The 26792-nt window shown below is 44.5% G+C and overlaps 5 protein-coding genes across 5 annotated transcripts; 2 read left to right on the forward strand and 3 right to left on the reverse strand.

Moving 5' to 3' along the window:
• Nucleotides 1–1760: 1760 nt before the first annotated feature.
• EYB26_006189 (uncharacterized protein) lies at nucleotides 1761–18713 on the reverse strand (the record flags this gene model as incomplete). The annotated part of the gene is made up of 2 exons (XM_054265465.1): nucleotides 1761–4557; nucleotides 4615–18713. The coding sequence occupies 2 exons, from the start codon at nucleotides 18711–18713 to the stop codon at nucleotides 1761–1763; spliced, it is 16896 nt and encodes a 5631-aa protein (XP_054121440.1).
• A 1105-nt stretch (nucleotides 18714–19818) lies between these two features.
• EYB26_006190 (uncharacterized protein) lies at nucleotides 19819–21034 on the forward strand (the record flags this gene model as incomplete). The annotated part of the gene is made up of 5 exons (XM_054265466.1): nucleotides 19819–20080; nucleotides 20132–20197; nucleotides 20300–20419; nucleotides 20496–20638; nucleotides 20711–21034. The coding sequence occupies 5 exons, from the start codon at nucleotides 19819–19821 to the stop codon at nucleotides 21032–21034; spliced, it is 915 nt and encodes a 304-aa protein (XP_054121441.1).
• A 949-nt stretch (nucleotides 21035–21983) lies between these two features.
• On the reverse strand, nucleotides 21984–22880 carry EYB26_006191 (uncharacterized protein; the record flags this gene model as incomplete). Its single annotated transcript, XM_054265467.1, has 1 exon — nucleotides 21984–22880. The coding sequence occupies one exon, from the start codon at nucleotides 22878–22880 to the stop codon at nucleotides 21984–21986; it is 897 nt and encodes a 298-aa protein (XP_054121442.1).
• Nucleotides 22881–24009: 1129 nt separating this feature from the next.
• Nucleotides 24010–25078, forward strand: EYB26_006192 (uncharacterized protein; the record flags this gene model as incomplete). Its single annotated transcript, XM_054265468.1, has 2 exons — nucleotides 24010–24295; nucleotides 24381–25078. 2 exons carry the CDS (start codon nucleotides 24010–24012, stop codon nucleotides 25076–25078), a joined length of 984 nt encoding a protein of 327 aa, XP_054121443.1.
• Nucleotides 25079–25516: 438 nt separating this feature from the next.
• EYB26_006193 (uncharacterized protein) lies at nucleotides 25517–26620 on the reverse strand (the record flags this gene model as incomplete). The annotated part of the gene is made up of 3 exons (XM_054265469.1): nucleotides 25517–25996; nucleotides 26076–26314; nucleotides 26383–26620. 3 exons carry the CDS (start codon nucleotides 26618–26620, stop codon nucleotides 25517–25519), a joined length of 957 nt encoding a protein of 318 aa, XP_054121444.1.
• Nucleotides 26621–26792: the final 172 nt, after the last annotated feature.

Below are 26792 nucleotides of genomic sequence, written 5' to 3' on the forward strand. Positions count from 1 at the left end.
CCAGTGATGCAACGTAGGTAATAAGCACAGTAAGGGAGAGGAAATTATACGTCTTCTTCTTGCCAACGATAATATACGGTTAGAGAGCATAGTAATCACATGCGAGCTGGATACAACCTTGGGAAGAAAGCATTTGATGCAAATACTTTTTGTTATCAATGCGACTTATAGTTTATGTTCATCTCATTGGCTACATACTAGAATTAGTGTCTCATCACAAGTGGTGGCCATATTAAAAGTGGGCTTGTCTACGTAGTATGTCATACCGTGCCTCCGTCCTATACGGTTACCACAAGGACCAAGGCAAGTACTTGGTGACCATTAACGCCTGTCTGACCAACTTTGATGGGTATAGAAATCCTAATAATTGTTATTATAGTGAACCCATATATCATAATGTCCATATACGCAACGGTGCACTCACATAAGACCATGTGAGATATTCTTGTCGTAGTGTTTGTTTAATACCTGTTGTGGTAATTTGGTATATAGTTATGAGTAACATATTCATACCGACGTAAGGTATTACAGAAAAACCACAATACATATATTACTGTACGATACTCTGTACGTATGATGGTAATATTGAATGGCCCCCACACTTGGATAATAGAGTTTATGTGCTCCATACTTTAATACAACTACATATTAACCTAATATACTACACAGTAATTACTGCGTAGTTATAGTTATGACTAGAGAGTTAACTAACTAGATATGCAAATTAGTCATCTATGCAGCCTAGTTCTCCGATTGGCTGCATTGGCGTAAATAGTAAATAGTAAATACCACCTGAAAAGCTGAAGGTGGAGATGTACCTATAAAGTGACCAATTGGTTACTTCAAAATTAAGAATCACACTACTGCATTCTTAAAATACACAAAATTCTAAGCTAGGAGATAACAACGTCACACTAAATACGCAATGACGAGCTTAGCTCATGCAGATATCGCATGACTTTATACTGAAATAGTCTGGAAGCTGACATCAGCTCTAACCAGCGTCCTTATCTTCAAACCCCAGGTCAATCTAGTGTCAAGTTCGAAATAATCGTCAATTAATTGATTTATTATCATGGTGGCAAGAAATTCAAAGCAGACGGACGAAAATCCTCTAAAGCATGGTATCACCTGACCCATCCCATACAACCCTCTCCGGTCCTAATTAGGAAACCTCCTAGTCAACTCCCCTGATCATGACATAGCACTTTCGACTCAACTGTCAAAAAAACACGTCAAAATAAATTGATCCTTTTACTCATTGACAACTTTCTGCTGGCTCAAAGGGGTATTTCCCTCCTAGTAATAACCGCGACGTAACTAGTTAACTGTTTGTGGAGGACTTCCCCTACTACCTCTGATAACCCTTAATGTTTGAACTCATCACATCTATTGAATGGATGTCACGCAGAATTATCTAAAGCTCCTCTTTGTAAATGGCTTGATTTGGCATGACCTAGATCCAAGTGCTAAATATGCCACTAGCATATATTTTGCTACATTATCTGCCACCCCTCCGCATATGTACTCAAGGGCCCATGGGCTAGCCATCTTCTGGGCGCCTTTTCACATATGCCATTTAATGTAACGAGACTGTAAGAGCTAATATGCGAGGTATATTAATTATTTCGGCTCGACAAATGGTTTAATTGCCCAGGGATACATATGGTCACGCTGTAAATACAAACTGTTCTCGAAATAAACGTGGCAACTTCAACAAAATCTAGAAAAAAAGAAAAGCAATAACCAAGGAATACAAATCATTGCTCGCATAATGAATCAACAATCTCATCACAGTATTCGGCGAGCATGTGTAGTATCTCGTCTGCACCATCGTCACCAATCTCTGCCGGGTTGGCCAATAACCACAACCTTAAAACATTCTCTTCGGGATAAACCAAAACTGTAGTCCAATGTGGTTCAGCAACCAACTCATACCAAGCAAAATTGACCTTGCTTTTTCCGAGTGTGAGCTGTGGTTCAAATGCCATATTGCGGAAATGGACAGCGGAAGAGTACCGTGAGCCAGAGGGCCACTTGGTACATTCATTGACAGTCTCTTCCCAGTCAAGTCCTTCGTACGCCGTACGCTGGTCTACTTGTTGAGCCGAAGCCTCGATAAGGCTTCGTAGATATGCACGACGACTGAGACTAGGTCGATTTTGCAATCTAAGTCTCATGGGCAGCATGTTTACGCATGGGCCAATCACGGTATCGAGTCCTGGTAGAGAGCCATTGCGCCCTGTAGTAACATTTCCAAAAATCACATCATCATGTCCTGCCAGCTTCTGAAGGACGAGCGCCCAAGCCACATTAACCACCACAGTCGGTCGTGTGCGCCGGTTTTCAGTAGAGATATGAAAGTTTGGCAGAGCGTAGGATCGAAGCGTCCGGACTTTTCCTTCCTTCGGTTTGTAGACAAGTCCTGGGGTCAACCGGGTAGTGTCACGCAAAACCTCATTCCAATATTCACGAGATTCGAACCCTATCGCTTGACGGTAACTTAGTAGATTCGTCCACTTCAACGTATTCTCAACTTCCAAGCCATTGAAGACATTTGCTATGTTCGTGAAGATTCGAATAGTACACCATCCATCGTTTTGCATATGGGAAAGTCGTAGAATCACACGTCGGCGGTGGCCGTCAGATACCAGAGTAATCTTGCTGAAAATGTCCGTAAGTTTTGCTTTGCGACAATCATCAGCACAAAACTGATTAAAAAATGTTGTTATTTGGCCTCTTGACTCGATCTCTTCCACAATCAAGGGTGCCTCTTTTAGTATAATTTGATAGTAGCGTCCTTCTTGGCAGTAGAATCGGGCGCGAAGGCACTCAAATGCCTGTATGACCGTGCGAAACGCGTTGACAAGGTCTGGCCACAAAACTTCGGGCTCTATATCAATATAAGCATACTGAAGTCCTAACGGCTCTTCACTGTTTACGATGTAGTCGACTTGGAAGCCATTTGCGGGAAGAATATCTTCCACCTCGTCGGGTGCAATACCCAATGTGGGCGCAATAAGTTCACTGGTAAATGCCCAAATATCCTGGATCCCCGGAACAAGGCTGTAGCGCTCGTATGCACGAGACTTGATCAAAATTGTCGAAACCTCAACCATCTTATCTGCTAGTCGTTCAAGGTTAGAACATGAAAACACGTCACCAGGCTTCAGCTCAAATCCCTTCTCATGAGCCTTTGTCGTCAATCTCATGACTGCCAGTGAATCGGCGCCTAACTTGAAAAAGTCATCTTCCTTGCATATCGATTCGTACTTAACACCAAGAAGTTCAGACCATAGATCAGCAAGGGTCTTTTCTTTCTGTGTGTTGAGCGGGGTTGAAGTTTTCGCCATCATGTCTCCTGTAATCCAAATGAGATCCCGCAATTGCAACTGGGTCCCCATAGCTTTCAGACGGCGGCGATCTGTTTTGCTAGAACTAGTTTTCGGCATGAATGATATTGGCACAAAGGCTTCTGGCTGTAGATATGATGGCATTGAGGTGTCGAAGTACGCTTTGAGATCCGAAATAATGGGCTGGAGCGCGCTTCCAAAGCCCTCCAAGCGGTCTGAAGGGGAACATAGCTCCAATTTCTTGTCACATACATAAATGACCAACGTTTGCCTCTCGTATTCGCCACCACTTTGACCCAAGGTTAGATGCACAATGTCAACAGCAATTTCCCAATGGTTTGAAATTCGGCGTCGAATGGTATCCTCAATTGCAAAGAGATCAACTCTTTGACCTCGTAGTTTTATCTCTGCCCCAATTCGGCCCATGAATACCAATTGTAGATCATCCGTATATCTTGCCTGGTCGCCTGTGCGGAAAAGTCTACCTGAACGGCCATGAGATCCTTCCATTCCTGCAATGAGCCATGGGGGATCCTCCACGATAGGGAATTCATACGGCCCGAGATATCCAGCACCAATAATTGGACCCTCAATCAAAATCTCTCCAACAGCACCAATTGGTGCCAATTTTCTGGGGTTACCAATTTCTGTCAGCCATAAATTTGCTCCACTTCCACAGCCAATATGTCCAAGCTGAGAACCGCCGGTTATTCTGGGCGAAACAGAGCACAGGATAGTACATTCGGTTGGGCCATACGCATTAATCAGTCGGACTCTGTGACACCAGGTCTCAATGTCACCCTTTGTCAATGGCTCACCCGTAAGAACGAGGGTTTCCAAGTCCGTCAACATTGCGGGATCGACAGTGCGAGCAACTGAAGGCACTAGCTGTGCCCAATTTACTTTATATTGCTGCATGAATGACCCAAGATCTCCTCGTAAGGAATCATCCCTGGGTATGCACAGACAACCTCCTTGTGTGACAGTGTAGAAAAAGTTGCAAACACAGGCATCAAACGAATAGGACGAACTATCCAGCGTCCTGCTGTCCTTGTTAATCCCATAGGCTCCAGCTCCAGCTTGGTAATGAATAGCCGTTGCAAGGTTCTCGTGACTGATCATGACTCCTTTGGCGGCTCCAGTACTGCCGGAAGTGAATACAGCATATGCTAAAGATTCTGGTTTGATACGGTCCCGAATATGGCTAATTCCATTTGAGAGAGGAAGAACTGAACCCGATAAGTTCGTTTCTTTGACGTACGGGATTACCTCATCGTCCACTATTATTGTACAACGGGCAAGTCGAGAAGCCCGGTCCCGAGTTGACGCTTCACATAAGATTATCTCCGCATTAAGAGGTTGCATGATAGCTCTGAGATGGCCTTCAGGGTGATCTGCATCAAGAGGAACAAATGCGGCTCCAGATTTCATAACTGCAAGCATTGAAACGTTCGTCCACATTGACTTTCGGAAGATGAGGGGAACGAAGTAACCAGGACCGACACCCATGGAGAGAAGCCGGTCAGACAGCAGCGAGGAAGCCATATCCAACTTTTCATACGTCAACTGGCCATCCCATGAGTCAATAGCAAGAGCATTGGGCTGCTTCAGTGCGATCTCAGATATTGTCTCAAGGACAAATTTTGTAGTGGCTGGATTCACCGGAATTTCGTTCCGCTTCCAAATACCTCGAAGATCTTCGTCACAGAGGGAATTCAGTGACCCCACCGAAATGGACTGATGATTTGAAGTTTTCATCATATGCTGGATAGTAATCTCCCACATTGCAAGAATCCTTTCTAGTTGCAAATGAGAGATAACCTTAGAATCAAAGCTGGCTCGTACTTTCATCTTATTGCCATTTGGCAAAAGTTCTAGCATCAAGCCATACTGGTTCAAGACTGAATATTGATCTGGAAATCCCTCCACCGTTGTCTCGTCCAGTTCCTCAAGAATTGCTTGATCGTTTGCGGAGGCTTGATTTTGGGCGCTCTCAGTGCTAGGTTGAATAACTAGGACTGTTTGGAAATCACAAGCCGTCTTACATGAATTATTGATACGCCGGATAGCGTTGATACCAAAATGCTCATGAGGTATTCTGCGGATATTCATGTCTTGTATCTGCCGCATGTAGTCCTGTACTGTGGAACTGCCGTTCACATCGATCAAAATTGGAATAGTTGTGATTGTTGGTCCCATAACCCGTTCGATGCCATCGACTGGTGCATTGCGCCCTGTAAGAATAGAGCCGAACCTGATTTTGGAGTTCCCTGTGAGTCGCGACACTACCACAGACCAACTTCCGTACAATAGAGCTGATATATTGATCTGGCGGCTCTGTGGAGCAGTACTCATTATCAGATCTTTCTCTAGGTATGCCGAGGGATGCGCGTTTTTGCTTTGGTGAGGAAAAGACGGGAAAACAATACTCTGCTCGGCACTTGCCAGTTCTCGACTCCAGAATGAGATAGACGCGTCCTTTGGCTCCTTAATAATGTATTTCACGATTGGCCGTATATCAAGGTACGTATCGGACTCCATGCCATGATAGTTCTTGTTCACCTCATCTTCAATCAGCGGCAACATCCAGCCATCGTATACAGCATGGTGAATTTTCCAAACTAATCTATGCTCATCCTGCTCTTTAATCAGAGCCCAGCGAGTCAACGGCGTTGTTAGGCCCATGTTTTCCTCCAGATTTTCTTTAAGAAAAGTTTCCATATCGGAGTAGCCCCAGAGATCGCTATCATCTCGCACTCGAATCACAGCCTGGTTCAGGCCATGTTTTTCTATGTCAACCAGTCGAGTCCGCAAAATCGGATGTTTCTTTACAACCGACATCCAGGCATCGCGTAGCCTTTGGAGATCAACATGCTTGGGAACGTGATATAGTCTCAAGCTAATAAATGCATGGGAGTCTCTAATCGTGCCGGCTAGCATATTCTCCTGTAAAGGCGTACAAGGGTAAACGTCTTCGACATCATCTGGATCCCGTATTCCGCATTTAACTGCAACTTCTCCGCGTATGTCGGTTGTATCCACACCATCATCAAGTAAGTCAAATGGCTTCATGGTTAAGTGTGATGTCCTAGTTGAAACTAGTTTTAGGGCAAGATCGGAAAGCTTCGGGTTGTCAAAAATAGTCGCAACGTTGAGAACGAAACCTCGATCTCGCGCCGCCGCAACAAGTCTCATAGCACTTATGGAGTCTCCATTGAGATGGAAAAAGTCATCGTCGGCCGATATATTTTCACTTGTTCGTAGCGCTATGGCCCATAATTGCTGCATTGTGATTTCATTTTCAGAATTTGGCATCCTGCCAGTTGTCTGTTGGGAAGTCCTCCCGTGGTATATCTGGTCTGGTTGGGCTACAAGAGCCATTTCAACTAGTTTCTGGCGGTTGATTTTGCCATTCGGTGTGCGTGGAGTGGTTGTAATAAAGTAGTAAACCGATGGAATCATGTACTTGGGGGCAATTAATCCGAGCTTCTCGTCGAGAGTTACGACAATCCCAACTGTAGCGGGGTCTGGAGACGTGAATTCGCATTTCTGCTGATCTTTGATCGCACGTTTCTCACATATGAATATTGCAAGCTTTTGCGCATTACCTTTAGCCGGATCGTTGAAAACACATGCGATAACGGGGAGGTCTCCCAATATCGAACGAACATGGTATTGGACTTCTTCAAGCTCTATCCTTTGTCCGTGTAGTTTTACTTGGAGATCTTTGCGAGACACAAAATGAAGGTTTCCATCAGCGTCATAGGTTGCGAGATCGCCAGATATGAATGAGCGACTAGACACGACGCTATTACCAGCGTGCAGCCAAGGCAGATCATAAGTGTATGAAGCCCTCGTCAGTGGATCATTGTTGTAGTATCCCTTGCCAACGATCGGGCCTTGGATGAGAATTTCCCCAACAGCTCCTACTGGCATCAATTGCCGGTGATTATTTGGATTGACTAGCCATGTGACGCAGGCAGACCCCTTGCCGATTCCCCTATTGTTTGCTTGGCCGCTGTCTCCTCTGTTTATAGTTGAGACTGACGTGCACTCAGAAGGTCCATAGCAAACGACTGAGCGAACCTTTGGTTTCCAATGATCGAATTCACGTAGGTCCACTGGTTCACCAGAAAGTATGATATTCTCAAGTGTGGTAAGATCCGCGGGGTTGATCAGACGAGCAACAGAGGCAGTTAGCTCAGTTAGTGTGGCTTGGAAGCGATTGAGAGCACCGGTTAAATCATTGTTTCTCTCATCATCACTTGGAACACAGAGGGTACCCCCCCTTGCCAGTACTTTGAAAATCATATTCCAACTTACATCAAACCCGTAAGATGCAAATTCAAACGCCCTGGCATTCTCATTGAAGCCAGTGTCTGTCGATTGATGTATGATTGCAGAGGACAAAGATTGATGGGTTTGCATTACACCTTTGGGTTTTCCAGTGCTCCCAGATGTGAAAAGAACGCATGCAATATCATCCGGCTCAATCTGAATAACTCGCTGCAAAGAATTCGTTGCTCTCGTTGTGCTTTTGAGAGAGCCTTCGATACTGATTACACGCAGCTGCAGCTTAGTAGCAATGTTGTGAGTTGAGTCAGCAGCCAGGATGAACTCTGGATTTACTTGATCGACTATCTCTTTGATTCGATTGAGCGGCAGACTGGCATCCAGTGGCATAAAAGCTGCTCCAGACTTGAGGATGGCCAATGCCGCAACGGGCACGTAACCTGACTTGTGCGAAAGCAGTGGAACAACTGACCCCTTCCTGACACCCTGTCCCAGTAATGTCACGGAAAGATTATCTGAGAGCTCTTCAAGTTGTGCATAAGTTATTCGAATGTTCCAGGCGTCAATAGCAACTTTATCTGAGCGACCCTTCCCTCCTGCAACGATGGCTTCATGAAGAGACTGAGATGAAGCGATCGGCACGGTGGAGTTCCATTTCCATATATCATCCACGTCTTCCTTACTAACACAATCGATAGACGAAATATATTTCATTTCATCCATATCAATCATAACTTTTTCCAGTCTACCACTAAGGCGTTCGATTTCGCGTTTGTGGAGCACGTCAGGGTCAAACACGACTTGGAGATCAATACACGATTTTTTGGGGAACAAAAACAGAACTAGAGCAAAGGTGTGAAAGCTATCACCCTTAAAGTTCTCTAACTCAGAATTAGATGTTGTGAGGTGCTCCGCAGTCTGATCCTCATTTTCTTTCGCAGGTGTCATGACAATGAGGGTCTGGAATTTCGAGGCGGCCTGCGTATCCTGATCGATGCTTTGAATATCTCGTGTTCCAACGTGCTGAAATGGGGCCATTTCCGTTATCTCATTTTGAATCATAGTCAGGAAATCATCGACTCGCTGCTTGATCGTACCCAGACGAACTCGGATCGGAACTGGCGTGATCATAGGGCCCACCATCTGCTCAACGCCTTTCACTGGAATATTTCGGCCGGTCAATGTGGAAGCAAATAGGACATCATCTGATCCCATTAGTTTAGCCACAATCAGAGTCCAAGATGCGTACACCTTGGCTTGTAGGTTGCCGCGATGTGCGCCAGTATATTTCAAAGTACGGTTGTACACAGCGGACGGCCGTACGAGATGATGTCTTGATGGTAATTTCGGGTATATAGATGCTGGAGTAACACCGGCTAGACGATTTTTCCAATATTCCACAGCTTTTGCTTTGTTTTGTGAAGACAAATATCCAATAAAATTGGCATACGCTGGTGGCTCTCTTATGTGGTGACCTTTGTATGCTCTTCTCAGCTGATCCTCCAGGATTAATATGGACCATTCATCGTATAGAGCGTGATGGACAGTCCAAACAATCTTGATCACCGAGTCCTGACGAATTATGGCTAAATGTGATAGTTGTTTTCCGAGGTCTAGGCTATCAAGCATGGACGCTTTGGTATAAGAGTCGACACGATCATATTGTTTCCATTCGTGCCCTTTCACAACAACCTGGAGTAAATCCCCAGATGGCAATTGCACGAATCGAGTTCGTAGAATTGGATTTCTTTCTACAACAACATTCCAGGCCTGGATAATCTTTTGAAATTCGAGATGGGACGGAACCTCAAAAGCGGAAGTTTTCATATATGCCTGTGGCTGCTTCATCGTCAGGGCGAATACTTCGGTTTGGAGCGGCGTCGCAGGATAGATGTCCATAATCGACCCGACGGGAATATTGCAAATTCTCGCTGCGCGAGACCTAAGCACGTCTCTTTGTGATGCATCCAATAGAGAAAAGGCTTTGTAAGTGGAACCAGTGTTATCAATTGCGGTCATAGCAAGAGCCATTGCTGACAACCTCGAGTTCCCCAGTATATCCCTGACTGTTAAGCTGAGCTCGTGCTTGCGAGCAAGGTTGGACAACTTCATGGCAGCAATAGAATCACCCCCGGCATCGGCAAACTCGCTTTCTGGGCCTATGATTGTGGGTGAATCTCCCAGGGCCGTGATCCAAAGCCCTGCCAAGCGACTTTCCATCTCTGTCAAAGGGCCATAAACACATTCTATGCTGACCTTTTCTTGATGAGAGCTTGATTCCTGCATCATTGAAACTCCCATCGCTCGTAATTTGAGGCGATCGACTTTTCCGGAAGGGTTTTTAGGAATATCACTGAGGGTAAAAAAGAATTCAGGTACCATGTATGATGGAAGACACTTACCAAGATGCATTTGCAAAGCCTTCTTGTCTATTGGAATTTTCCAATAAGGACTTGCGCAAAATGCAACAAGCATGGGCCTTTTAGAACTGGGGTGCACCACAACATCACATACAGATGTCATTTCAGGAAGTGCGTGTTTCATTTGATATTCGATTTCACCAAACTCAACTCTCTGACCACGCAGCTTGACCTGGGTGTCTGCACGCCCAAGATACTGTATCGTGCCATCATAGCAGTACCTTACCAAATCACCGGTCCGATAAAGTCTCCCAGGGCGCCCAGATATATGGCCATGTCCACGTTGCAAAAACTTGGGATTCTCAATGAACACTGCAGCGGTCCTTTCAGGTCTGTTGTAGTATCCATTCGTAACGAGAGGACCCTCATTGACCATTTCACCAACAGCACCGATCGCCACAAGCTCACCACCATTTGGATTGCATATCCATGACCTTACGCCTACTCCACGCCCAATATTGGAGGCATTGTCGGGGGACCGAAGACGTGTGAATATACACAGAGGTGTCGTCTCTGTTGGTCCGTAGGCACCCCATAAGTCAAGGTGATCCTTCCACATAGATACATCCAAAGGTGTTACTGCCTCGCCACCTAGATACAGCCTCTTGACAGTGGAAACCTCCTGCGGGTTAAGAGAGCGGGCCACAGATGGTGTCAAAAACAATGCTGTACTCCTAAACGACGTAATACTTCCTGCCAGGTTTTCTTTTCGCTCTTCATTGGAAGGTATACAAACACACGCACCGGCCACCCATCCCAGATAGAAGTGCCAGATATTAGCATCGAAAGCATGGGAAGAGAAATCATATATTCGATCTTCTGGGACAAAATCGAGGGCCTGGGTTTGTGCGACAGCTGCTGATGCAAGGTTTCGATGAGTGACCATCACGCCTTTTGGTTCTCCGGTACTCCCAGAGGTAAAACAAATATACATCAGTCTGTTTGTGTCTTGTGAGACTTCCTGAAGGGCTTCAGGCACATTTGTTGAAAAGGTTGATTTGTCTACCAGGAAAACTTTATCAGCAAGCCGTTCTGCTAGCTGTACTTGTGATGGACTTGAGAGAATAAGTTGAGCCTTAACGGCCGATGTAATACTCTTGAGCCTGTTCTCCGGATAAGTTACATCCATCACAGTGAATGCCGCGCCGGTTTTGATGACAGCTAACATAGCGATTGGGACGATGGCGGATTTCTCGAAGCATATTGGCACAATTGAGCCTAGGCCGATACCCCTTGAACTGAGCAGACTGGCTAGACACGTTGAGTAATCATCTAGTTGTTGATAGGTAAATTCCCCATCATGCCCATGTACAGCAAGCTTATCTGGATTTTCTCTTGCTTTGTGTGAAATAAGATCATGGACGAATTTATCCACGGAATCTGATGGCATTGCGTTCCAGTTCCAGATCTTAGCCAAGTCATAATCACTTGCCGTATCAAGCTCTTGGATTAAGGCTTGTGATGGTAATGTACTGAAGTTCGATAGAATCACATTTATTTGGTCCAGAAGCAGTTCCACCATGCCCTGGTCGACGGTGAAGTCTTTGAAAACCGCTTCAATGACGAAGCGGCTCTTGCTCAAACTGAGGTAGAGCAGTAAGTAGTAGCTGTTAAAATTCCGAATGTCATCCATTGTTTCATCGACATGAAATAAGGAATCACCATCCACCCTATCCTTATTTTCTAAGAAAACCAGGAGGGTCTGGAAGTTGCAAGCGGCTCTTGCGTCTTCACTGATGCGTCGGATATTCTGTATACCAAGGTGCTCAAAATTCTGTACCTCAAGGCCTATATCACGGATTTGTGTCAAGAAAGCAGATATTGTCTGGTCTCGGTTCACACTCGCAAGTATAGGCACTGACGCAATCGCTGGTCCGACCAGTGCATCAATGCCCTCCAGGCTGACATTTCTGCCCAAGCGCGTCTCGCCGAACAAAACCCTCTCACCACCAGTATGTCGAGCCATGACTATTGCCCAAGCAGCACGTAGGAGTACAGCTGGAGAGTACCCTGGTGGAAGGGCATCAGGGAAGACAAATTCTTTGCGAATAACTTTATCAGTCATTTGTAAGCTCTCAACCATGGGTGCCTTGGGAAATATTGATGCATCTGAAGCCCCTCTGAGATAGGAACCCCACCATTGAGCACTTTTTTGTTCTTGGTCAAGGATAAATTTTACAAAAGAATTGTAATTCGGATTGATATAGATACGATCCTCAGCACGGTAGTGTGCCGACACTTGTCGAAGGATTAAATCCATACTCCAGGAGTCATACACTGCGTGATGCATTGTCCATATCAAAGTGGGTGTTGATCTATTCAAAGAGGTTGAGCCTGCACGAATCAACCCGAGACGGAAAAGAGGATCTCCAGGGCCCATTGGTACTTTCATTGACTCTGACAAATAGTCAGCCACGGTGTCATACCACTTCCATTCTTGTGGCCGTGGTCTAATGATAACCTGAAATAGAACTGCACTTTCCTCCCCGTGAACGAGACGTGTCCGCAATATGGGGCTTTTATCAATGACTGTAGCCCACGACATGAGAACTCTGTCTAGATCTAGCTGATCGCTGAATCTTATTCCCGTATGTTGCACATAAGCTGAAGAATCTCCAGCAGTCATTGCAAAGACTCCTTCCTGGAACGGTGTACAGGGATACATATCGTCAATTACTTCTTCGGGAACTCTGCAGGCACTCGCTGCCAATGAAACAAGAGAGTTTTTATGGTGGATAGACAAAAGCGAGAATGGGGAAACAAGTTTGGAGGTCGTCTCGGGCCAACTGTTGTCATGCACCGCGTCGCTGGCAAGCTTGCATAACTCCTGGAATTGAGAGTGACGAAAGACATCCGACAGTGTGAACAGCAAACTTTTCAGACGACAGTACTTTACCAACCGCATTGCTGAGATAGAATCTCCTCCTAGTTGGAAAAAGTCACTTTGTCGCTGTATTCGGGACTTATCAAGCTTCAAAACCTGGGACCAAACGTCAAGCATTTCCACTTCCCGTTCATTTAAGTCTGTTCCATCATCATTATTTTTGGTTCCTTGCTCAAACCCTATGAGAAGATCCCTGGGTATCTGCGAAGCGAGTTTCTTCATCTTCCGTCGATCTACCTTCCGCGAAGGCGTCAGAGGTAGATGAGATGCCCTCAAGAACATTGCTGGAACCATGTATCCTGGAAGAATACTTCTCAGTTTGACCAATAAATCCGAAGGGACAATTTCAAGTTGCAGGTTCAGCAATGTATCTTGGACAACATTCCCAATCTTATTGTCTGCCTGATCCTTGGCAGGTGAAGCAAAGAAAGCAGTAAGCGAACTCGTTCCATGGAAGTCAACCAAGTCAACAATAACCTCGTCCGAATCTCGTTTTACTTGTCGAACTTGAAATTCCACCTCTCCAAGTTCTACTCGTTGGCCGTGTAACTTGATTTGATCTGTTGCCCTACCAGCGTACACGAGTGTACCATCGGGTCGATATCGAACAAGATCCCCTGTTCTGTAAACCGTTCCATGCCTTCCAGGAATCTTCGATGATCCCCTTAGCAACCATGGAGGATTGCTTACGAAAGCGTCACCTCTTGCATTGAGATAACCAGGACTTATGATGGGCCCTTCAATAACAAGCTCGCCAATAGCTCCAATTGGGGAGAGATCGCCACTCTCAAGATCGACCACCCAAGCTGAGCAAGCAACAGCGCGTCCAATATCGGATGCCCGCGTAGGGTTCGTAACATCTTCTTGGATTGTGCAGATCTGGCATTCGGCAGGGCCATAGGCATTTATCAATGCCACTCTTGTGCTCCATTTTTCCACCACCTCTCTAGTCATTGCTTCACCACTAAGCACGAGAGTATTTAGGCTAGGAATTGCAGATGGCTCGATTAGTTTTGCAACGGATGGTGTAATATCAACCCAGTTTGCTCCTAGCCGCTCAAAGGAACCCTCAATATCATTTTCACGGTCATCCTCGCTAGGTATACAGAGACAACCGCCCAAGGTCAGTGCCATCAGCGAGTTATGTACTGCAATATCAAAACTATAAGACGCATAGTCATAGATATTTGAGTCGCTTGACAACTTTAACTTATGTGCATGGATTTCAATGGTCGAAGTGAAGTTCTCGTGAGTGATTTTGATACCCTTGGGGATCCCTGTGCTTCCAGAAGTGAACACTATAAAAGCAATGTCTGAAGTGGAACTATAGCTTCCCTCAGATATAGAAGAAATGGTATCATCATCATTATCGTCCGACAGGTTGTCACAGATTATAATATCTTTTACGAGCTCTCCTGCCAATGCCGTCGCAGGACCAGTTGTAACAATACACTTGGCCTTGACTTCCTGAGCAATGATCTGTAGACGCTTCTTTGGTTGATGCCGAACATCCATCACCACGAAGGCTGCTCCAACTCTCAGGATGCTGAGCATAGCAACGGTTGTCCACATGGATTTTTCCATGCATATGGGTACAATATCATTTCTGCCAACCCCTTGTCGTCGGAGTTTTCCCTCAATTCGTGCTGCTAACCTGTCAAGCTCTTTATAAACCAGGCTGCCGTCCCAAGCTCTGATGGCCGTTGCTTCAGGGGAAGCGCCAATGGTTTGATTGATTAGTTCGTGAACAAGCTTCCGCTTTGGCCTGTGTTCAGCAGCATTCCACTCCCAGATTGTTTCCAATTCGCTATCACTGGCATATCGGATCTCTTTCAGCTTTTTTGTCATGTTTTCTGATCGGGAAATCTCCTGGGTCAAGTGTGCAAGTTGATCTAAAAGTAATTCAATTTGGCACGCCTCGAGTATGTTTGAGTCATAATTGGCCTCTACTTCAAGATTTGAGCTCTCTTGTTGAATAGTGATCATCAAAGCATATTCATTGAAGCTGGATAGGGAGGAACTCAGATTAATGTTTTCCAACTGAGTCTTAAGCTTTTGTTCGGATGCACTGAGTGTGGAGAGTGACTGCCTATGGGGAAGGCTCCTATTGTTTGGCGGATGGACGATGAAGAGTGTCTGGAATCTCGTTCCATGCTGCGTCTCGGAGTTGATCTTTCGGATATTTTGGAGGCCGTAGTTCTCATAAGGCATCGCATCGATACTTTGATTTTGAATTGCTTGAAGGAAATTGTCGACTCTCATGTCTCCATACAATCTCACGCGAACAGGGATTGTGCAAATGGTTGGGCTAAGCAGGTCTTGAATATTATTTATCGGAACATTACGACCTGACACCGTAGCCCCAAAGGTGATGTCCTCACTGGCCAGATTCTTAGAAACGACTAACGCCCAGGCCGCTCTCAAAATCGATGGCGTAGATATTGTCTGAATGGCACTGCGCTGTAACCGTATTGTCGACTTCAGTGAGCTCTTTGCCGAGGGATCCCCCAGCTCCTGAGACACGACGGGAAAGATTGTGGTTTCCTTTCCTCCCGCAAATTGCTCGGCCCAAAAGTTCATCGCGAGTTTTTCTGGAAGGCTCCTAATATATTTGATAAATACATTAAAACTTAAACTTTCTTCAAGCCGAACGCCTTGGTATGCCTTGAATAACTCCTCGCCTAGTCGAGGCAGAGTCCAACCATCATGGATTGCATGGTGCATTGTCACAACGAGATAAGTCGACTTTGCGTTATCGTCGCGCAGAAAAGCATAATGAAACAAACTGGTACCCAGTCCCATTTTCAGATCATCATTTTCCGGGTCGTAACTGTGTGGATTGCTGATTTGGCTTTCAGAAGGGACTCCATTATCTTTCAAGATCACCTGGACAAGGCCTTCAGCCGGCAAATCAACGATACGTGTACGTAAGATCGGATGAACTTGCAAGACCCTTTCCCAAGCTCTCTTAAGCCTTGGGAGGCTGATCTTTTGTGGTAGTCGCAAACTGGCCCTACCGATATAGCTTGCTGATTTCGAGTCACTTGACGTGATTAGACCCTCTTGTAACGGCGTGCAAGGATATGCATCCTCAACATTCTCCGGGTATGTATGGCAAGCCAGTGCAATTTCATTTAGATTTATTCTCCTTGACAATAGAGAAAATGGTTCTGGCACTTGAGGCATCAAATTGGCACTGAACCTGCTCCATGATGCCAAGTCTGAAAGTTCTGGATGTCTGAAAATCATAGCTACGTCAAGCTGAATTCCTCTTCGTGAGGCCAAACCAACAAGCTCTATTGCTGTTAGAGAATCTCCTCCATATTCAAAAAACGAGGAATTTGGATGCATGGAAGCTAAATCTGTATCAAAAAGCTCGGCCCAAACGTGCTTCAGTATTTCCATACGGTGGCTTTTCTCGGGCACTCTAATATGGTTATTTTGCTCTGCAGTAATATTGGGTTCTTCGTTGATGAAATCGCGTCCATTGATATCTTTTGTTTTATCAATAGATCCTTCTAAATGGATAGGTTCAAGAGACTCTTCCTGGGGCTGAGTGAACATCCCAGTTTGTGGATATATGAATGAGCTCGGGGATAAGGATTGCCCTATCTTCTTCAATTCATGATGGTTCGTCTTACCAGTCAATCCAAGTGGTATCTGAGCAATTTGAACATAGGCCGTCGGAACCATGGCCGGGTGTAGCTTGCTCTTCAATAGTGAGTCCCATAGATTGACCACAGATTGCGATAGTTCTGCTCTGTTGCCTTGATCTTCTGGTAGAACGATAAAAACAATAAGAGATTCGACACGTTTGTTGAGCTTCACTACCTCTGGAATCCACTGGATAGTTGGTGACATGATACGTTGCAAGTGAGCTGATAGTTCGCCTAGTTCCACTCTCTGCCCGCGAATCTTTACTTGCATATCCCGTCGTCCAACAATATCAATCATGCCGTCTTCTGTATAACGAACCAGATCTCCAGTTCGGTATAGACGACCTCGGGTTCCCATCGCCAGACTTTCGAAGTGTTGCTGCATCCACTTAGGTGCCTCAACAAAGCTTGATTGCGTAGCTTCTAAATTGTGTAGATAGCCCATACCAACCAGTGGGCCTTCCAACATCAATTCACCAATTCCTCCAACCGGTGCGAGGCGGTCACGATTAATCGGGTCCACTACCCAGCACGCACCCAACCCCTTTCCAATTATCGTAGATTTGGGAGATAGCAGAACATTCCCATTTGCGACGCCTGTCACCGTGCATTCTGCTGGTCCATATGTGTTCATAACACGTGTGCACGTTTTTCTCCATCTTGACAGAGCATCCTCACTACATGGCTCGCCGCAAAGTTCGAGTATTTCTAGAGTAGACGAATCTGAAGGACGCAACATCTTACTTACAGACGGAGTCATCATAGCATAAGTAATTTGATAACGCTGGATGATTCCAGCCACGTCATTCTTGCATTCCCAGGATGAGGGAATACAAAGACATGACCCTGTCAGAAAGCTAAGAAAGATATTTGCCAAGGAAACGTCGAATGAATATGATGCCCATGCAAGTATTCGAGATTTATGATCAAGGTTCTGGAGACCTTCCATTGCGTCAACATAAGAACAAATATTCGAATTTTGGATCATTGTTGCCTTGGGAACACCGGTAGTTCCAGATGTGAAGACAATATAGAGGAGATCAGACGGGCTAGCGCACTCCGGTGTTGGAGTAGAAGAACGTAGCAAATTCTTGTCAAGATATTCTTCTTCAACAACAACAATCCTAGAGTCCAAACATTTTGCTTTGTCATATTGAGAGACCGAGCATAAGACAAGGATTTTTTCCTCTGAAATAGTATTTGCAAGTAGTCGTAGTCTTTCTTCTGGTAAAACCTCATCGACCAACAGAAATGCAGCTCCCGTTTTTATGACTGCCCATATGGCAACGACAGTCCATTTGGATTTCTCAAAGCATAAAGGTACAATATTTCCTTTGCCCACACCCAGGGATATTAGATGGTATGCGAAGGTTGTCGATAAGTTGTCAAGCTCTTGGTAAGTTAGATCACCATCCCAGGCATTTACCGCAGGAGCAGTAGGAGATTTTGTAACGTGGTTGGAAAAGATCTTCAAGGCGGTACTTTCCACTGCGCCTGGTATATGGGCATTCCATAGCAAAATCTGCTCTCTATCCATTTCTGTCGCGGTTTCTATGTTGTATATCAATGTGGTTCTGTTTTCCTGTGGTTGGATTTGGCAAATCACGTGCTCTAGCTGTTTCAAGAGTCTCCGAAGATATGTCTCGCTCCACGTTGTTGACATCGAACGGGCAGAAAGATAAACATGCCCTTCGTTATTCGATATAACGACATCAAGCCACAGGTCCATCTCCACTTTTGGGGAGCCATCTGTGACCAGCAAGTCGTTGCTGAAAATTTCATCTTCTGGTAATCTCCCAGGTGAATTTTCTGATCTAGCATCATAGATGTGTAATCGAGTGCGATAAGATAGATCTTCTTCTTTTGTGTCGTGCTCGTCGCGAGATGCTAGTTGTTTTTCTATTTCTTGATATATTTCATTGACCGTTGTCTCCTCGGCCATACATAAATCAATTCTATGAGATGGCCCAAAACTCGGTCCCGCCAAAGAAAAAGACACGTCAAAAGATCCAATATAGTCTTTAAGCAATATTGCCCAAGCTGCGGATACATCCTCGACATTGATCGAGCTCTCGGCTCGAAAATTAGAAATGTACATCCTCTTCATGGCAGTCCGTCAAGTATGTAGTTGGGCAAGGAACATAATAATGTAAGGGGTCCTCGTGGGGTTTTCGTAGGAAACGCAATTGCAGGATGCTAATAGCACATCTAGGATTGAATGAAATTGTACAGGTGCTACGTTAAGTTAATCAATATTTTTGAGTATGTATCCATCGTACTCTTCTTTCCAGCAACCATAAAGTCTTTGTAATGCAAATACTGCAAACTGCGTCTGAGCTTCGAGATGTTATCCGGAAAGAGGACCACAATAACCTTTCTGTTATTGTGGAGCCCTCTTGGGGTGTTTTTAATGTGACCTCATTCAGAGCGAGGTAATACATATGACGGTCGGGTAATAAGCTAGTACTCCTTGCTAAGTATGTACTCCGTAGTACAAGGTTTTAAAACCAGTTTTGGAGTTCGTTTATGAGCTAGCCAGTATAAGCTGCGTAACATGTCTCAGTAAGTGAGAATTTAGGTTACATGTAAAACTTCTATGGAGACTATGGATTCACAACCTCTGGCCGGCGAGAAAATACCATAAGAGCCATAATAGGAAATATTTGCGAATGTGACGGAATCGTTCCACATACAACTCTTACTGGACTGTTACTCAATTCAGTATATGTATATTTTAATACTAGTACGTGCATGAACGGAGGGAGATATTGCTTGTTGGTTGCTAGTAAAATTTACTCTAGAGCGTTTGCTTACAAACTCGTACAAGTCTTACATTACGATACTAGATTATACGTAATACAAGACAGGTACAGTACTGTAAGAGTATCCGAATGTGTAGTAACTTACCGTTACCAGTATGAACTCACATAACTACTAAACATACGTGGAGTGGAGCTTAGTAACCTTAACAAGTCTTATCTTGACACGTTATCAGCATCACATAACAAAGCATAAGCAGTCTGGACAACTGTCGAATTTTCTTACGGATGAAAGAGAAATTCCACCGTTCCAAGTCTGTATGCTCAGCGAGATCGAAGTTCACCCCAGTCTAAATTCATCTATCCAAACCCTGCACCTTGCCCATCCTCTGGCCTATTGATACACCTGTGTTTTGCTTCGACCTCTACTAGTCGAGAATTGTCGTTGGAAACATGTCAGATTATACACATATTCCATCTTCCGATGATGATACATCGAGTCACAAAGATGATCAAACAGAAAGCGGAAATCTTTTAGAAAGTGGTCACAGCCACCAAAACGGCCAGCGTCCTATCTGGCCCTACGATAGAAGAAAATCTCTTATATATGCTATTATTTTAGCTTTTGTCTTTCTTCTATCTTTGAACATCATTCTGGCTACATCCCTATATCTAAAGACCCGCGACTCGGGTAACAGATATAGCAAGTCACATCGTATGTTTTCTGAGTGACACTATATTCCGCCATTAGATCTAATTTATTTAGTCAACCCCGTCGAGACGACTTATTTTACAACAGACAATGATTGTGCTCGGCGCCTCTCTGCATATAGTACGTTTCTCTGTTTCTCAATCTCAATTTGTCGCCTGAATCACAGTCAAATAAATCAATTGCGGTCAAGCTCACGTGTTCAACATTTCTCTATATTAACAGCTCCTGCATATGATGCCATTGAATACGTGGAAACCGAACTCTACGACGCTTTTGGGGGGGATGAATACATCGGTCGGCCGACTGAGCAGACGGAGAAGGCCTGGAGAGAGCTCTGGCAACGTACGCGGTTTTCTCCTTAACCGGACTTAAACGTATGACAAAGCTATAATGAACTGACACTGTTATAAACCATTAGATGAGGCCGTCCTAGTTGAAGACTGGGCAATGCCGATACTGAACCGTACCAAGACAGATCTCAAATCCTATGAATACATTCAAACCTTCGAATCTTTCGGCTATGCTGCGTGGCTGAAACTTTATCATCAGCTAGCATGCTTGGTGTGTCAATAGATATCTACTTAATTTCTTATTCATTTTGTACCCGGCTAACACAATAATCTCTTTGGTTAGGACCTGATTCGGCAATACACATGGTTAATAACCGACAACTTCCCAACGGAGCTTATTCCTGAAGAATTAAAGAAATCTCCAGAAGAGAATCGAATGCATGTGGATCAATGCATAGATACGCTCCGCATGAGCCTGATGTGTCTCGGTGATACCACCCCTATGATGATCACGAAAGATCGAGATATAAAATCTGGATATAGGGGAGATCTCAATGGCCATTCCAAATGCCGCAATTTCTCAAAGTTGCTGGAGTGGACAAAAGATCATGGTATTGAGCACTGGGCAACTGACAGTGACTTCCACAACCACGGTGATCGGAGCTAGACAGGACAATTCGTGAAAGGAGGAGGCGATATAAACAATGAGAGCTTTGATGCAATACCTACCACGACTATCAACTTTGAAAGAATTCCAAACAGACACTTCCAATCCTATTTTCTGTTTTAACTTAAACATTTTTCGTCTGTTAATCAGAATTGTACATTAATAACTCGGTGGTGTTTATATGTTAAAATTTATAACATTGGAAAATTTTTTGTAGTACAGGCAACTTTAGTGGTCTGCGGTAGTTTTTGCTACCAGCTCTTGGCTATTTTTGCCAATGTTGCTCAGTGGCTGCTCGAGGCGACCTAGGTACAATATAAATCAATCATCAGGATATGGCTATATGTACGAATCGGGTTTATACTAGCTAGTTAACCTGCTTCCAAAAAAAGGCATTTTTCATTCATAATATATGACGTTTGGCTGGTTTCCAATTTTCTATACCCTCTGGCTTCGATCTAGAAGACGGATCAGTTCGGAGTTTGCTATACGAACCGTTCAAGACTTTTTGGATATTTGTAAAGAATACAAATTATAGGTCAAACGAGTGTGAGATTGTGGTTTCAAGAAACTCATGGAGATACCTAAGTACCTAGTAACTAACAGAAAGAATGGCAATGGTATCCGACTTAGGGATACCATCTTTATATAATTCACAGAAAGCAGTAATGACAGTATTGAGTCCGCCGAGTAACAAAACGACCAGAAAGTTTGCCAGGCATATACGGTCAAAGACCCCTTTTCCAGTCTCAGAATGCCTGGCAAGTTCTGGAGTTCGAGAGCTGTGAACCTGAAGATATCGAGCAGACTGCTGATTTAAATTCGCGATAAAGCTGTAATGCATATAGCCACTGTTGTCAGTGTGTATGTACTCTGAACAGGGCTGAGATTGGACCAACCTGTCATCCTATGACAGCTTCTAGCAGTCACTACAATTGTAACGACATCCTTAAGCCTCTCTGAGGCTTTTACCAAGATCGTCAGATAGTTCACCACGCTTGTTAATGATGACAGAGTTGGTGGTATCCGCAGATAGTTCACCACGCTTGCCCTCTCTGAGGCTCTTGCCGAGATCGCCAGACAATTCGCCGCGCTTGTTAATGATGACAGAGCTGGTGGTGTCGGCAGATAGTTCACCACGCTTGTTAACGATGACAGAGTTGGTGGTATCCGCAGATAGTTCACCACGCTTGCCCTCTCTGAGGCTCTTGCCGAGATCGCCAGACAATTCGCCGCGCTTGTTAATGATGACAGAGCTGGTGGTGTCGGCAGATAGTTCACCACGCTTGTTAACGATGACAGAGTTGGTGGTATCCGCAGATAGTTCACCACGCTTGCCCTCTCTGAGGCTCTTGCCGAGATCGCCAGACAATTCACCGCGCTTGTTAATGATGACAGAGTTGGTGGTATCCGCAGATAGTTCACCACGCTTGCCCTCTCTGAGGCTCTTGCCGAGATCGCCAGACAATTCACCGCGCTTGTTAATGATGACAGAGTTGGTGGTATCCGCAGATAGTTCACCACGCTTGCCCTCTCTGAGGCTCTTGCCGAGATCGCCAGACAATTCGCCGCGCTTGTTAATGATGACAGAGTTGGTGGTATCCGCAGATAGTTCACCACGCTTGCCCTCTCTGAGGCTCTTGCCGAGATCGCCAGACAATTCGCCGCGCTTGTTAATGATGACAGAGTTGGTGGTATCCGCAGATAGTTCACCACGCTTGTCAGCTCCGACGATGATGGCACCGGTAGTGTCGGAGGACAACTCAGCACGGGTAACCAAAGGAGCTGCTGCTCCCAAAAGAGGGAATGCGGCCAAGAAAGAGACAATTGCCGTTGGGAAATGCATTTTGTATATCAATGACTCTAAGTACGAGCGAGAGGTCCTGAAATTGGCTCACTGGCTGTGGATGTGATCGGAATGTGTAGGACAAAAGACTTAATGGTCTTATGGATAAACGAGTATGAAGAAGTTAAGAAGGAAGCCTGGGTATATGCTAAGACTTATTTTATTCCCTGAAATTTTTCAAGAAGATGGCTGATGAATACTCATTCTTGGAGTATCAGATCAGTCTTCGTTCAGTTATTGCTAGATAAATACTGCCCATTCATCACCCAAACCACGACATATAGTGTATATAGTGATACATAGGTATGAAATGTTTTACAAACCGTAATCGTTGGTTTCGGTACTGTTTTACATACTGATACATGTAACGGAACAGGATTACTAGCTCCCTCTGTCGGCTCTTCATACGCAATCGCATTTTGGCGGAGGGACATATGCTCAATCGAAGCCCCTCCTGACAATAGATTGACTCGCGTAAGCATATGGTTATCAAAATATGTTGTACTTCACACAAGCTAGGATGAAATAAGAAGGAGGAAATGCCAATTATCGAACAAAACGAACTATTTTAGCTCCAAGGACACACGCACGCAATCACCTAGCCCCAACGTGGTAGCATCGATATTGATACTCTTAAGATGAAATGAGTCGTAAACGCTGTAATATTCAGCTGCTTTGTAACTAATACCAAGACTATGCAAATGTCACAGGATTACAACCTCTGTAATCTTCATGTTAAGAAGGTGGGACTGAAGAGAAATTATGTACTAAAAGACATAATAGAGAATCTCTTAATCCATATAGCAACAATCCTTCTGAGACAAGTAGGATTCGAGCGGATTATGGCTATGAACTTGGCAAGACCTTGTCATATCCTTCTGTGTCCACTACCGCAAGTGGAAGGTGCTATTTCCATTTGGTGAGTTCCTAATACGCATCGACAAACTGCCGAGGCTTTACCTCTCGCACACGTTACTTTCTCTTCCGGCCTGCTGCAACTTTACCTAGGAGATAGCAGGTATCCCGTCATTCTCACAAATGCAATTCTAGTTAAACGAATCTTCTACTCGATCTCTCCGTTTTCGTTCTTTTGTCACGTTTCACAAGCACTGGGGTACATGATCAAAAAATGGTTCCAGCGTACTTGAAGTTGGTTCATGTACCGTATGAGATGATCAAACAGAGGTTTTCACAAAATACACAAGAATACAAGCATCTACATGGCACCAAACTGGAGGAACATACATATTCTCATAGACATTACTCGAATGCCGCACCAAAAATTGCGCTATCTTTGGCTTTATTTTCTGTCATAGTCACTGCGAACATTCTTTTGTTCCTAGCAAGCACAGTTATGTGGTTCTCGGAAAGAAATTGCAGTGCTGTTGAGTGTGAAAAGGAAATAAGTGCTTACTGTAAGTATACCGAGCAGCCTTCAGACCGGAGTTTGAGGAATTGTATAATTTTACCTGCACGCATACTAAAACAAACTCCATACAGCGCCTGTCTTCGACCGATTGAAAATAACGAGAACACTCTCACGTTACAATAATTCATTCTGGCCGGATGACCCGCCGTCAATATACCAACTAAGACCATCCCCGGAAGTTGACAGAGCTTGGGACAGAATATCAGCGGGCCCAGGGATACCGTTTACCGCAGATGAGGTCATTCGTTCAGGCTGGGACCCTGAAACCTTATGGCCTGTTCCACCAGAGGAACTTGAGGGAGACGAAGTGCGATATTGGGGACTCATCGATGTTTTTCACCAGATTCACTGCTTGAATGAGCTGCGGATGACAGCATTTCCGGCATACTATGGGGATCGGAGGGGGAAGCATAAATTCGTTCCCCTTCCATATGAAGACCATCTACTTCATTGTCAGTACGCTATACTCAAAGCTCTCACCTGTCATGCGGATCTGGAAATCTCTGTCTTCCAAAAATTCAAGGGGTGGCCCGGAGTCAACGTAAACTTTCAAAAGGATAGAAAGTGTCGGAATTTCCAAGACATTCTAGAATTCAAAGAGACGTATCAGATTGTACCGAAAAGAGCTGGGACAGAGTATCCCGACACTCCTATTATTGAGCAAGACCCAGAAGGTGTACTCTCACCAATTGGTTATCATTACAGTCGCAAAGAAACGTTGGAAATTTTTGGAAAGAAAGATGTGCTCGTCATGCCGGGTGCGCAGTAGATTGTACTTATTGATTATCTACACCTCTTGAATCTGGCTCTCTTTAAGAAATCAACACTAGGTAGTTTTTCAATAGAAGAAATTTATATATATATCGCACTCCACATAACTTGTAAACCCGTACTAAAACAACGATGATTGAGAATACTCAATTTTCTCCTTGCTCAGATTAAGGATCTAGATAGCATAGTAAAGTCGACTATAAAAGTGAAAGGACAGGTCAATACAGAACCAAAGAAATGTGTCAAATTTTCCTCCAATGTCTTCTCATGTGCAATTAGATGACAGTACATGTGTAAAATCTATTCCATCTTAACAACAGCTAATCCAACCTGTCAATCATGATCAGGAACTCTGTACATTACCAACAACAGAAAGGTCTGCTGTCTTGAAAGTCCCATGAAAATTCATCCTTGAAAGATAAAATACGGGCTACCATCACTGTGTATCGTTCAAAATAGCGTTGTTGTGTTCTTCCACGGCTTTGGCATCGGCTGCAAGCTGTTCTGGAGTCAATTCTTTCCAACCATCTTCTGCAAGGTTACCAGTATTCACGCGACCAAGATCCTTGAAGGCTTTAATGAGGGGCTCGTAAGGGCTACCTGGTGGACAATAAGTATAGCGGTCCAATTGGTGGGCAACCCCATGGTCTTCTCCAGCTCGTGTAATGTTAACAGTCTTGTAACAAGCGGTACGTTCCTGGACCCATTTGCGAAGTTTTCCCCAGTCACGGCACTTCCGGGGTTGATTTTCTCCTGTCAGGAACATTTCACCGTGGTCTTGAGTAAAGTCCATCAAATCATTTGCGTCACAGATGATATCCTGACGCAAAAGATCCAGACAATGCTCAATATGATGGTATGACACCAGTGGTTTCTTTCCCATATGTGCGTCGTAGGTATACGCATGTAGTAGAACCTAAAGTTGCTATTAGAGAAAGAACGCTGGCTTTGTAGAAGGGAATGAAAATCCTCATCAACTGTGGAACAATACTTACCGTACAGTGTAGTGCATGGTGGCCATGGCTGACATACATGCCTTTATTAGCATCCCAAGGAAAGACCTTTGACCTTGGTAGGCCAAGTTTATCAGCCTCCTCGTGAGTGATTGCAACAAATCCCTCGCTTATATCGATAGCATTCCAAAGAGCATCCTTCTCTTCATATGAGTGATCATCGTCACTGTATTCAGTGGCATAATGAAACGGTATCTCAAGCTCGTTATTTGGAAGTTTTGCTATGTTTCAAGTCTCCATTATTAGTCCATTTGTCAATAGTATGAAGTTAGGAAGCTCTCATCAATACCATATAGAGACCGGCATTGTGGTTTGCGAACACCAATGTAAACAGTTTGAAGGCAGTTCAAGATGAAAGACACAATCAATAAAACCGGGACCAATCTGGTAAGGGTTCGATTTGATCTTTTTGGAAGGGACGGAACTCCAGAGACGAGTCCCTCGTGTTCTTCACTTAGCGAATGACTTGACTGAGAGGCAAGACTGTCACGAGACTTGTCGCTATAAGGCCTTTCAACTTTATCCATGATGAGGATTTGGCGCTCTTTCAGCGTTTGAGGAAGAATAGAAAGGAAGCAGTAGACCAAAATGAAGAATATCGAATACTATACCATAGGCAAATGCTTTGACCAGGAGGAAAAAAGAAGTGTCTTCTGCGTTATCTAGGACAAAATGAAGGACTTCCAGACAGCCGATCTC

This window comes from Talaromyces marneffei, chromosome 4 (genome assembly GCF_009556855.1).
Source record: "Talaromyces marneffei chromosome 4, complete sequence".
Taxonomy (NCBI): Eukaryota; Fungi; Ascomycota; class Eurotiomycetes; order Eurotiales; family Trichocomaceae; genus Talaromyces; species Talaromyces marneffei.